Source organism: Capra hircus, chromosome 5, assembly GCF_001704415.2.
Source record: "Capra hircus breed San Clemente chromosome 5, ASM170441v1, whole genome shotgun sequence".
NCBI classification, from domain to species: domain Eukaryota; kingdom Metazoa; phylum Chordata; class Mammalia; order Artiodactyla; family Bovidae; genus Capra; species Capra hircus.
This window is the reverse complement of record NC_030812.1, coordinates 100208233-100222079: the sequence shown is the minus strand read 5'-3', so window position 1 is coordinate 100222079 and position 13847 is coordinate 100208233. Positions and strand designations below refer to the sequence as shown.

At 43.8% G+C, this 13847-nt stretch overlaps 1 protein-coding gene across 5 annotated transcripts in view; it reads right to left on the bottom strand.

Annotated features, from left to right (window-relative positions):
• The window catches only part of A2ML1 (alpha-2-macroglobulin like 1), a 50761-nt gene that overhangs the window by 18393 nt on the left and 18521 nt on the right, over positions 1-13847 (bottom strand). For 3 of the 5 annotated variants that reach the window (XM_018048520.1, XM_018048519.1, XM_013964218.2), the window contains exons 13-23: positions 12809-12869; positions 12138-12283; positions 11312-11461; positions 10046-10240; positions 8455-8548; positions 7939-8053; positions 6770-6998; positions 6101-6227; positions 4176-4297; positions 3170-3221; positions 2724-2807 (exon numbers count right to left, since the gene is read on the bottom strand). In XM_018048520.1, coding sequence (XP_017904009.1) covers positions 2724-2807; positions 3170-3221; positions 4176-4297; positions 6101-6227; positions 6770-6998; positions 7939-8053; positions 8455-8548; positions 10046-10240; positions 11312-11461; positions 12138-12283; positions 12809-12869 — 1375 coding nt within the window. The remainder of the gene's footprint in view (positions 1-2723; positions 2808-3169; positions 3222-4175; positions 4298-6100; positions 6228-6769; positions 6999-7938; positions 8054-8454; positions 8549-10045; positions 10241-11311; positions 11462-12137; positions 12284-12808; positions 12870-13847) is intronic. The other 2 variants (XM_018048521.1, XM_018048522.1) reach the window with 1 other exon arrangement.

Genomic DNA, 13847 nt, shown 5'->3' with positions numbered 1-13847 from the left:
CACCACTTGAGAAGCCCTCCAAAGAACACATATTACTTACCATTTTGTGAGTCATTGCTCTGTGACCCCAGGTACAACAGTCTCCACCTCGAAGTGCCCGTAGTCAGTGGGGCAAGCAAGTACAATACACTGCAATTCTTTTGTTTTGGCTTTTTCTTTCTTTCTTTCTTTCTTTCTTTTTGGCTATGCTTTGGTTGTGGCATGTGGGCTTAGTTGCCCAGAGACATGTGGGATTTTAGTTCCCTGACCAGGGATTGAACCCAAATTCCCTGATAGCTCAGTTGGTAAAGAATCCGCCTGCAATGCAGGAGACCCCAGTTCGATTCCTGGGTCAGGAAGATCCCCTGGAGAAGGGAGAGGCTACCCACTCCAGTATTCTTGGGGTTTCCTTGTGGCTCAGCTGGTAAAGAATCTGCCTACAATGCAGGAGACCTAGGTTCCATCCCTAGGTTGGGAAGATACCGTGGAGAAGGGAAAGGCTACTCATGCTAGGATTCTGGCCTGATTGTATAGTCCATGGGGTCACAAAGAGTCAGACATGACTGAGCAACTTTCACTTTCACATTTCACTTTCCCTGCACTGAAGGTAGATTCTTACCCACTGGACCACCAGGGAAGTCCCACATTTTTTTTTTAATATTAATATTTACTTATTTATTTGTCTGCTCTGGGTCTCAGTTGCAGCATTCAGGATCTTTAGTTGCAGCATGTGAACTTTTAGTTACAGCATGTGGGCTCTAGTTCCTTGACCAGGGATTAAACTTGGGCCCCCTACATTGGGAGCTCTGAGTCTTGGCTGCTGGACCACCAGGGAAGTCCCTACATCACTATTCTAACTTATTATAAGCAATTATAACATAGTACTATAACATTAGGTATGTACAAGGTACTGGAGTACACAGACAGGTCCATAGGCCACCTGAAGGAGTGCAAGGCTTTAAAACGCTGATGAGGGATGTAACAAAACCTGCAATCCGTAGTCTCAGTCTCTAAGTGCCTCCACTGCAGATAACTACATCACCTTTCGAATCACCACGTCTCACTCAGACACACACATCCTCCTGGCATGCTTTTCCACGTTAAATTTCCCGACCCCTCCATATACTTCACAAGCCAGGAAGCCTGATATAAGTGATTCATGAACATCTTCATTTCAGTCACTGAGCTCAATTTGAATGTATAAATATGTCCTGAATGTCAACTGCAAGAACTGCTCCAAGAACAAAAATGAAAAACACATGGCCTTTGGGACTTCCCCGGTGGTCCAGTGGTTAAGAATCCGCCTGCCACTGAAACATATACATTACCATATGTAAAACAGAGAGCTAGTGCGAAGGTGATTTATAACACAGGGAGCTCAAGCAGGTGCTCTGACAATCTAGAGCAGTAGGATGGGGTAGGGGATGGGAGGGAGGTTTAAGAAGGAGGAGACATATGCCTAGTTATGACTGATTCACATTTTGTATGGCAGAAACCAACACAATGTTGTAAAGCAATTAATCTCCACTTAAAAAAAAAAGAATCCACCTTCCAATGTGTGGAATCGATCCCCCTGATATGGGAAGATTCCACATGCCACGGGGCAGCTAAGACCATGCACCACAACTAATGAAGCCCGGGCACCCTAGAGCCCGTGCTCCGCAACAAGAGAATCCACCACACTGAGAAGCCTGTGCACACCTAGAGAGTAAGAGAAAGCTCGTGCAGGAACGAGGATCCAGGGCAGCCAAAAAATAAATAATAAAAAAATTTAAGTAAATAAATAGACAGGACCCTTATCCTCAAGGAGTCCTCGATGCAGTGTGGAAGACACAGAAAGATAGTGAGTTGTAATTCAGGATGCTGAGTGCTATACTAGAATCAAACGCAGAAAAAAACGGACATTTTAACCTGGAAGGGATCCGGGAAGGGGGTAAGAGTAAAGAAAGAATAACACATATAGCCTTTGACTATGTGCTAGATACTGTGCCGGGAACTTGATATTATATTATATTTAATCTTTATACCAATCCTGAGAGGTAGGTTATTGCCCCTGTCTTACAGAAGGGAAAAGAGGGACCAAAATCCTTCACTAACTTATCCAAAGTCACATGGCTATTAAGTGGCATAACTGAGATCCTAAACCAGTCTGATGCAATTTTACAATTTTCAAGCTCATGTTTTCCTATTTGCTCCCTCTCCTTGCCCAAAGAAGTGGCATGCCCTTTTAAACATGGTTGAATCTTTCCAAAATTATATTCAAATGGATAAAGTTCTTATTCTTAAATGGTTACCACAAACATTTTGTCTCCCCTCTACTCAATTTATAGACCTAAACCTAAATACATATAAAACTTAATGAGCTTTAACTTCCTCTTCCCACTCTCTTTTCTGTTTTTTGTCTTTGTTTCTCTGTTTCTTGGGTCCTTATGGCATGTGGGATCTTAGTTCCCTGGGCAGGGATCAAACCCAGGCCCCCTGCAGTGGATGCAGGTTGTCTTAACCACTGGACCGCTGGGACAGTCCCTCATTTCTGATTTTAACTGGGCATATGTCTGTATAATCCCATCCACACTGCACAGGCTGTATGCGCTCAGTTTGTAAAATAAGCTCTTCTTCCCTTTGTCTCTTCTAGCCCTCCACACCTTCCTTCAGGTAGGTCCATAGGCTTCAACTCACACCACACCTTGAGAGCTGCTGGCCCCACTTTTTCCTTTTTGAGCTAAGAATCTCTGGTTGCTTACCCATAACAGTGACATAAGCCTTGGCCGAATCAGGAACAACATCCTCAGGGACCTCCAGGGAGATGGATTCTGAAGCCACTTTTCCTGTGAGGGGCAGAGAAAGGGTAAAGCACTAGAGAGGTGGAAGCAGCGGCGCTTCCCGAGCCCAAACCACAGGAACACTTGCCATCACCCAGGGCTTTCCGGAACCACTGCTTTCTGTGGGTTGGAGGTAGATTTTTTTTTATTACTATTCATAGCGGTCTTTGCTAAAAATAAATTCCAGCCAGCACCATAATGTACTGTATGATTTCTCTTCTTTTCCTGCCTCTCTGCTAGTTGGCTCCCCTGGGAATGGCACCCCTAGACTCTCCTATTTTTTCCTTGTCCTGTAGATTCCTCCTTTTGCCTAAGAAAATCTGTTGCTAAGGGAATTCTCACATCAACCCCTCTCTGTGTTCACCCACCTCTTGGGCACAGCAGTGAACTGTGTGTCTTCTCCACAAGGACTCCTTCCGGCTAACAGGAAAAGAGACAAGGATGGGTGAGAATAACTAGATGAGCATCAGGGCAGGTGGCCCTGGAGGGATAGGAAAGGGAAGGGAAACGGGAAAAAGAGGCCCTGCTTGCGCCCCGAGGGCTTCGCTCACAACTGGAGGGAAGAGAGCTTCTCTTTGACATTCAGAAGGACTCCTTTTCAACCCAGGGAGGGGCCTCTCAGTAAGATTCTTTCTAGGCTAGAGCTAAAGACAAGTTTGGGACACTTCTAGGAGACAGGACGGGCAATGGAATTCACGGTGATGTGACGCAGCTAATGCTGACATAGGGATTTTCATAGGAGAAACTAACATTCATTGAGTGTCTCCAAAGTACCAAGTATCAGAGGGGTGGGAGGGAGGAGTCGGAAGGAGGGGATGTATGTATACATACAGCCGATTCGTGTTGCTGTACAGCAGAAACTAACAACGTTGTAAAGCAATTATACTCCAATTTTTTTTTTTAAAGATAACATTCCTTCTTAATCTTATAAGGGGTCACATGACCTGCTATGATGACCCTTATATCCAGATTATGTAAACTGTCAATAATGTATCATTTGATATACAGTCTTCTGTCTCAAAGAAAACTCATGCAACTGTGCCTTGACTTCCAAAGTGGGGCACAGTTCTCAGGGCTTTCTGAGAAGCTCTTCCCAGGGTATAATCCTCAAATCTGGCTTGAATAAAATTTTCCATTTCTTTCTTAAAAAAAAAAAAGTGCAGGTACTGTATTAGACACTTTCATAGGCCATCGGTGTGGGTTTAGCAAGTATTTGAGAGCAGAAACGGCTCAGGGAAGGATAAAGGTGAGCTACCTGATGGCAGCTGGACTTAGAATGCTGCAACAGACTCACTGATGTGGTCGGACACATGCTGAACATCCCTGGCTTGGTAGCTGCCTTTGCCTCTGAAGCTAGACCTGCAGAAAACTCACCTTGACCAGAACTGGTTTGATGAGTGTGTCACTCCCACCCTTTACGGGAACAAACGCCTTCTGGCCCCCACAGAGTTCATTGCTGTTCAGAATCTTTGTGCTGATAGTGAAGTTTACATGACCTGAGAAGAAAGAGGGAGAAAGGAAGATATTGGCCCCACTGGCACAGGTACCAGTGACGTCTCTTCCCCACTAGACTGTTGCTTCTTAAACTTGATGCATGCAAGTCACCTGTGGCTCTGGCTTGTTACAATAAGAGCTCTGCATCAGTGGATCTGGGGTGTGGCCCACAGTCTGCAGTTCCAAGAAGCTTCCAGGAGTCACTGATGCTGGTCTAGTGTGGTAGGCTGCCTCTAAGGGGCCCTGACAACCCCTGCCCTGATATTTACACTGCTCTGTCATCTTCTCCCCTTGCTTGCAGGCTGAATTTAGTGATTCACTTCTAAAGAAGAGGATAGAGCAGAAGCAGTGAGATGTCACTTCCGAGATTGGTTAAAAAAAGACTGCAGGGACTTCCTTGGTGATCCAGTGATTGCGAATCCACCTTCCAGGGCAGGAGACGTGGGTTCGATCCCTGGTTGGAGAATTCAGTTCCCACATGCTACAGAGCAACTTAGTCCGCAAGCTGCAATGAAGATCCAGCACAGCCAAAAAAAGGACTGCAGCTCTGTCTTGGGTTCCCTTTTCCCCTTGAGCCACTCACTATGGACGAAGCCAGTTGTCATGTCAGGAGGCGGTCCAGTGGGAAGAGCCATGGGTTAGGAAACAGAGGGAGCCCACCAAACAACACCTGAGGCCAAGAACTGCAGCCTTCAGTCTAACAGCCCATGAGGATCAGAGGCTCTGGAATGACCCTAGATGTAAGTTCTCTCCTGGGCAAATCTTTGGAGGAGAACACAACCCTGGCTGAACTTCATGAGAGACCTTGGGCAAGAGGCACTCAGCTAAACCATACCAATCACTGACCTATGGAAACTGTGATAATAAACATTCTTTAAGGCTGCTGAATTTTAGGGTAATTTGTTAAGCAGCAGTAGATCACTAATTCACCCAAAGATCACAATTTGAGTTGCAAGGATTTAATCTGAGAGCAAATGACATCTGAAAGGATTATTGTGATGATTGTGTGTGTGTGTGTGTGTGTGCCCACATGTGCACGCGACCAGTCAACTCTTTGGGATCCCATGGACTATAGCCCACCAGGCTCCTCTGTCCATGGAATTTTTCAGGCAAGAATACTAGAGTGGGTTGCCATTTCCTTCTCCAGGGGAGCTTCCTAACCCAACGATAGAACTTGGGTCTCTTGTGTCTCCTGAACTGGCAGGTTGATTCTTTACCACTGCACCATGAGGGAAGCCCAAATTGTGATGATTAAATGAGTTAATTAATGTTACACAGTTAGGACAATGCCTGGCCCATAGTTAATGTCTGACTGGTAACATGAAACTATATCCCTTGTCCTGGCATAAATATATTTTTTAAAATATTTATTTATTTGGTAGTACTGGGTCTTAGTTGCTGCACCTGGGATCTTTGATCTTCGTTGTGACAGGCAGGACACATGGGGTATTTTCTTAGCTGTGGCATGTGAACTCTTAGCTGCAGCATGTGGGATCTAGTTCCCGGACCAGGGATTGAACTTGGTCACTGGGAGTGTGGAGCCTTACCCACTGGACCACCAGGGAAGTCCTTGGTGTAAATTTTAAAAGCTCGCCCTTTCACACTTGAAATAGTCCGACGTGAATAATTTGGAGTCATCTATCAAAGAATATTTGCTCATTTATTTCTAACCTAGACTTAAGAGGGAGAAAAATAGAGGCAAATATACAGAGAGGAAGGAGAAAACAAAGCAAATGTAGTAGAGGAAAGCATAGCATTCCTAACCTCTGTTCTCTCCTTGCCTACCTGCCGCGTCCTGCTCTTACCCAGTTTGACAGCCGTGATGTTCCAGTGATAGGATTTTGCTTCGTCAGCACACAGACAGGTGGAGGCCTGAGGGTCTGTCTGCTTTTCCACTCGGTACTCCTCTGACTTAGCTAGGTTAGTCTGAACCTAAAGAGGATATTTGAAAGATAAAAGATATAAATAGGACTTCTCTGGTGGTCCAGCAGTTAAGAATCCGCCTGCCAATGCAGCAGATACAAGTTCGATCGCTAGTCTGGGAAGATCCCACATGCCGAGGGGCCACTAAGCTCATGTACCACAAACCTGTGCTCTAGAGCCCAGGAGCCACAACCACTGAGCCCACGCGCTACAACTACTAACGCCCGCAGGGAGCCTGTGCTCCGAAACAAGAGTGGCCACCACAATGAGAGGCTCGCGCACCACAGTGAAGAGTAGCCCCCACTCACAGCAGCTAGAGAAAGCCTCCCAGAGAGAGCCCAAGTGGCAACAAAGACCCAGCACAGCCAAAATAAATCAATTAACTAAAATAAGTTTTTAAAAATAATAAAAGATATGAGTAAAGCAGACAATGCCCAGAAGGTTAGGAAGATGGGAGGGCCAAGACACTGAAGTCTCATTTTTTCTCTGAGGAGATGGGTATGCCTCCAGTATAGGGGCTGATACCTGCTTCCTACATCCCCAGCTCTTACCCTGATGCACTGCTTCAGGTAATTGAAGATGGTGGCAGTCAGACGGAAGGATTCACCACGAACCACTGAGTAAGGGAGCGTCAGATCAACAAAGAACGGCTTGAAGGCAGTCACTCCAACAGTGGGTGAGAGGCCAAAACCCTTGGACTGGGAGGTGCAGAAAGTCATGGCCTTCCACGTGGTGATGGTGTCAGGAATGGTGATGTGGACAGACTCCTGTCCTGAGTAGCTGCGAGGACACAAGAACTCAGCTACAAATTCGCCCACAGAAGTGACTATTTTGCTGCTCTTGTGCATGGTGGGGGAAAGCAACTGGACTGGAGGCCTAAGTGAATCTCAAGACTGTGAGTCTTCAGGTGAGGCTGTACAAGTATGGGAAAAGCGTGTGTCTGAGGATTGGGGGAGGCGGTATGTGTGTAAACATATCTGTAAGACAGCCCAGTGCCCTCCGAATCTGTGAGAATATGCATCCTTATGGTTTGTCAGGACAAGCAGGAAAGGAGTGAACACAAACTAAACTAACATCAAGATGTGCCTTTCTGTTGGTGTGGCCCTGCCCTGTCTGCACTGTGCAAATGTGAAGATGTGTGGATTTGTTTTGAATGATTGTATACAATTGTTTAAGAATCCAGGGAAAGAAAAACATTCTCATATTTCCATTAAACCTTCTTGGCTTGAGACTTCTGTTTATTCTTGCCACCTCTGCTTAATCTTTTCTGCTTCTGTTAGGTCCTTGCTCTTTCTGTCCTTTATTGTGCCCATCTTTGCGTGAAATGTTTCCTTGGTATCTCCAGTATTCTTGAAGAGATCTCTAGTCTTTCCCATTCTATTACTTTTCTCCATTTGTTTGCATTGTTCACTTAAGAAGGCTTTCTTATCTTTCCTTGCTATTCTCTGGCTTGAGACTTAGAGTCATTAGAAATTATCTGAGTCTGCGATTTCCCTGGTGGTCCAGTAGCTAAGAATCTAGCTCGCAATGCAGGTAGTCTGGGTTTGATCCCTGGTGAGGGAACTAGATCCCACATGTTGCAACTAAAGGGCCCACATACCACAACTAAGACCCAGTACAGTCAAATTAATTAATTTTAAAAAATTATCTGAGTCTGGGTTCTCTCCTGACTCCACACTGTATATATATAATCTTGTTATACCTTGGAGGTATCACTTACCCAACAGGAAACAGATCCCACAGCCAAGTTTCTGGAAAGTACTGGCGAACCTGAGACTCTTCCAGCCGAACTGATGGAGTTGGCTTGAAAGCCACTGGACTAACATCATTCACTGCTAAGGAGACAAGGAATAAGGGAAAAAGCAGAAGACTTGAGTCACATGATAAGTCAAAGTAGAGGGACTACTAGCAAGACATTCAGAGGGAAGCGGAGAAAATGCAAGTCATAGATGAGGAGGAAGGACCACTGAGGAACTAACTGGTCACAAGGCTATTGGGGAAAGTGACAGGTGGGGATGTTTGGCCAGAAAATGAATAGATAAGAACTTCAGGCTTCAAAAGCCCACCCCGTAGAAAGAGAGTGAAATCCTTGGGGAAACTGCCTGCATCTATAACCCACAATCCATTATCATCCTGGCTAGAGGCTCAGGGCAAGAAGAGGAGGCAAAGAGGGAGCTTTCAGAGTTCCGTGATTCTAAGCGATTCTAAATATTTCAGTGAATCAGAGGCAGCTTACCTTTAGCTATCGTAACTCTGTGTCTTAAATTCTGGTGACTGCAATCTATTGGCCTCTTGATTTTGGCATTGGACAGTATTTTCAGGCCCACATCCTGATAGGCACCAAAGGGACCAGAGAATGAAGTGTTAGAGGGGGTCCTTTCCCTTACTACAAGGGCTACTGCCTAGAAATTTCACCCTCAAAGGATTGAACCAACACATTCTTTGCCTATTAATTGTGAGACCTATACTCAGCCACCAAGACTGGTTCACTTCTATTCGAGTCAGTATGAAAGTCTCTCAGTGAAACTTATTTCATTGTATTTATATATGTATATATGCATGTATTATGTATGTGTATATACACACATACGCATATGTTTTTGCAGAATGATCATCACAATAAGTCTAGTTAACATCCATTACCATATATAATTTAAAAAAATTATTTTCTTGTGATGAGGACTTTTAAGATCTATTCTCTTAGCAACTTTCAAGCCCAATATCATTGGGCTTCTCCAGGGGCTCAGAAGTAAAGAATCCACCTGCAATGCAGGAGCCTCAAGTTTGATCCCTGGGTCAGGAAGACACCCCACTTTAGCATTCTTGCCTGGGAAATCCCATGACAGAAGAGCCTGGCAGGCTACAGTCCAAGGGGTCGCAAAAGAGTTGGACTAAACAACAACAACTAAACAACAAGATACAGTATCACTAGCTATAGTCACTATGCTGTACATTACATTCCCAAGACTTGTTTATTTCACAACTGGAAGCTTGCACTTTCTAACCACATTTACCCATTTTGCCCGCCCCCTATCTCCCATCTCTGGTAACTACAGTCTCTTTTCTGTATCTATGGGTCAGTTGTTAACTGTTGCTTTTAAATACCATGTATAAGTGAGATCATACAAGGTTTGTCTTTCTCCATCTGACTTATTTCACTTAGCATAATGCCCTCAAGGTCCATCCAGGTTGTTGCAAGTGACAAGATTTCATTCTTTTTTTGGCTAAATAGTAGTATTCCACGTACTTCATTGTTCGATATGTTTAATACTTCTTCCGAATATTAGTCACTGTATCCTTATTATTTGATTTGAAATGAGTTTTCTGAGGGCAGAGACCATATCAACTTGATCAATTCAATAAAAATATATTGAGTGGATCAGGCTCAAAAATATATTGAAGGATAAAGTATTAGAGAGAACGAAAAGATTGAACAAGACCTGCTTCCTGACCTCAGAGAACCAATGGCCAGACATGGGCCAAAGCATCCCAAAACTTTGCTGATAAAATAAATGTAAAATCTTTTGTAATAGTAGGAGACTTCTGGTCTACCTTTCCTTGTGGTTTTTTTTTTTTTTCTTCTATACTGATCCCATGAAAGTCAATGTTTGCAGACCCCAGAGAGAGGATAGGTGTATAGCCTCACATGTGGGAAACTTCTTCAAGCATAAGAACCAAGAGAGGCTCCTTGCCCACCAGAAGTTTCTTTCAAGATTTTGCTCCTGTCAGTGCCCACCTAAGCCCACATGCTTTTGTCGATATGGACTTTCCTTTCCCCCTCCCACCAACATTGTTTCTATGAGAACAAAATGGGTAAGAACATTCACCTGGAAAAAACTGAAAACGTCTATTTCTTCAGAGAGCTGAGGCCTCCATATGCCAAGATGGTTGTTCCAACGCTCCTCAAGCGCGGGCTTAATAAGGGGCTGCGGAAAGTTCCAATGATCAAACCCTGGACACTCGTCGTATTCAGCCACCTGATAAGGGTAGTGATTGTACCAGAATGGGAACATCCCATAGACCTGAGAAAAGACAGTAAAGGAAATTAATCTTTTTTTCTTAAGCAAATGAAATATTGACACAGTGAAATCACTTCTCTCAGCTTCTGTGGGCACAGTTTGCTGTCCTTGTATTCTTTGTCCTCAGTTCAGTTCAGTTCAATTCAGTTGCTCAGTCGTGTCTGACTCTTTGCGACCCCATGAATCGCAGCACGCCAGGCCTCCCTGTCCATCACCAGCTCCCGGAGTTCACTCAGACTCACGTCCATCGCGTCAGTAATGCCATCCAGCCGTCTCATCCTGGGTCGTCCCCTTCTCCTCCTGCCCTCAATCCCTCCCAGCATCAGAGTCTTTTCCAATGAATCAACTCTTCGCATGAGGTAGCCAAAGTTACTGGAGTTTCAGCTTTAGCATCATTCCTTCCAAAGAAATCCCAGGGTTAATCTCCTTCAGAATGGACTGGCTGGATCTCCTTGCAGTCCAAGAGACTCTCAAGAGTCTTCTCCAACACCGCAGTTCAAAAGCATCAATTCTTCGGTGCTCAGCCTTCTTCACAGTCCAACTCTCACATCCATACATGACCACAGGAAAAACCATATCCTTGACTAGACGGACCTCAGTCGGCAAAGTAATGTCTCTGCTTTTGAATATACTATCTAGTTTGGTCATAACTTTTCTTCCAAGGAGTAAGTGTCTTTTAGTTTCTTCCATCCTAAGCCCCTTCCTCTAGTTCATCTTTTCTCATAATCTGATCTTTATCTCCTATTTCATCTTTCCTGATCCCTATGATCATATTAACCATGCCCTTCTCATATCGTGTTTTTCGGGGGCTGGGGCATGCCAAGCAGCTTGCAGGATCTTAGTTCCCTGACCAGGGATTGAACCTGGGACCTAGCAGTGAAAGCCCTGAGTGCTAAACACTGGATTTCCAGGAATTTCCCATATCATCATTTCTGCCTTCATGTCCACACCAACTTTGCCTCCACTGTTTCCCTGAGACTCTCTTTCCTGCTCCCTGGAATCCATCTTTTATCCTGATGCAGCCAGACTATCTTCTCTGTCGACCCCCTCTTGCCATGTCAGCAGGCCACTCACCGAACGATTGCTCAGTTCGCTCTCTGGTCTAAGCAGCAAGACACTCTCATCCACGGCCCGGACTGCACACAGGGACCCAGGGGCTGCCCGCAGCTGGAGGTCCACATCTGCTCCTGGAAGCTGCTGGGAAGGTGAGAAGTCAAGGGAAACCTGGGGAAGAGAAAAGGACAACACGGGGATCAGGTCAGGCTGGAGAGGAGGAGAAACAGTCATCAGCCATATGCCCTAAGTACCATCCCTAGCCCACTCCTTCACTTTTTTTTTAGAGTCGCTTTGTCTTTTTTTTTTTTTTTTTTTGATCCAGATCATTTTTAAAGTCTTTATTGAATTTGTTACAATATTGCTTCTGTTTAATATTTTGGTTTTTGGGCCACGAAGAATATGGGATTTTAACTCCTTGACCCAAACCCCCAGCATTGGAAGATGAAGTCTCAGCCACTGGACTGCCAGAGAATTCCCCCAAGTCCTTCACTTTTATAGTGATTTTTCTTTGTAAAGTCTTGCCCTTTAGAAGCAGTGTCTTGTGATACAGTTGGAAAAAGTAAGCAGCACAGTAAAATAATACAGAAAGTTTAAAAGATGCAAAGTAGAAAGAGAATTTATGGAATAGGTCTACAGAACATGTGACTTCCCAGCATGACCTTTTAAAAGAAGCAGGAGAGACAGTTCAACAAACCATGCTAAAGATACGGAACATGACATCCAGCTTCAACATTCTCCCCTGCCTTTCCCAGTGGCCCTGCCTTATCTCCCTCCACCCCCAGGACACACAAGCTCCCTCTCTCTGCCCAGACCTTTCCTTCACCCGCCTTAACTGCCATTTTACCTGATTGTCAAAGCACATCTCCACAGAGAACTGGATTTTGTCCGCTATGACACCTCCACTGGGAAAAATGGCATAGACCACCAGGGAAGGATCAGGGGCTAATCTGGAGTTGAAGACCAGTGGGAGAGAGAAGGAGCCTTTCAGTCCTGAAAGAGAAGAGGGGATATTCAGGCATGAGAGTACATGCTCACCTACCAGTGACATCCAACCCTGTGTCTGCACTTCTCCCTGAGCCAACCTCGGGCAAATTGTTTCTCATTTTTCCGATCTGTGGTTATTGTTCTGTTCTTGCTATTCCTGCTCTTGCTTCTAGTATAAGAACTGCTTCCTAGAAGTTTAAAGTTTTTCTTGTCTCTCTTCTTTTTTCTTTCTTTTTTGTTTGTTGAATCAATGTAAAAACAATTTTACATTACAAATGTAATGTAAATTTACAGGAGACTTGGAAGACACAGAACAAAGTTACATGTAGTTCCACTATATATTACAATTATTTTTAAGTAGATAAATGAAGATTTTCAGTTGATGTTTCAATATCAAACTCTCAAAGATTAACAGAATGAATATATAAAAAGTAGAAGGAAACTACCACAAAGGAGAGCTGAAAAGCATTATAAACCAATTCAGCTGGAAATTTAAAGTTTAAGTCTTCCAAGAGATTCATGAACAGTCACCTTGCATCCTGGACTTCAGGTGTTTCTGCCCCTCCATCTCCAAATTTCCTTTCCCTATTAACTAAAGAAGAGAAAAAATAAAAACCATCAACAACATAGAAGTTAGAGGAGTTCAGCCTTAGTCCAATCCTTACACCTCTCTGTAAGGAGAGGCTTCTTTCATAGTTCAGGAGTCCAGGTAAGTACTTTGTGGAGCATCCTTCAGCTTGTCATATGTCTGATGATACCCAGAATTCTGATGACTTCTCCTCCAGTTGGGGGTCTGCAAAGAACCAGGGGGTGGGTGGAAGGAGACACAGGCCACCATGGCTTTGGAACCAGACAGAACAGAAACCATTCTTCACAACAGATAGCTGACACCATTTCTTGAAGATCTCTAGGTTTTATTCTTTTATGATCCTTGTAACATAATGTCCACTAAAATCCATCCTTACAACCTTTTTAAAAAACATTTTTTTCTACTGAAGTGTAGTTGATTTATAATGTTGTGCCAATCTCTGCTGGACAGCCAAGTGACTCAGTTATACACATATATACATTCTTTTTTTAATATTCTTTTCCATTATGGTTTATCCCAGGAGATTGGATATAGTTCCCTGTGCTATACAATAGGACCTTGTTTTCTATCCATTCTACATATGATAGTTTGGATCTGCTAATCCCAAACACCCAATCTATCCCTCCAACAAGTCTCTTCCCCCTTGGCAACTACAAGTCTGTTCCCGCTTTCTGTGAGTCTGTTTCTGTTTTTACAACTTTAAAAAAATTATCACTCAATTCAAAATTCAGTGGAAGTTAAAGGTGAGGGGGTGGGGATAAATTGGGAATTTGGGATTAATATATGCACACTACTATATATAAAATAAATAACCAACAAGGACCTACTGTATAGCATAGGGAACTCTACTCAATACTCTGTAATAACCTCCAAGGGAAAAGAATCTGAAAAAGAATATATATACATATGTGTGTGTGTGTAATTAAATACCTGAAACTAACACAACATTGTAGATCAACTATACATAAATAAAAAATTTTT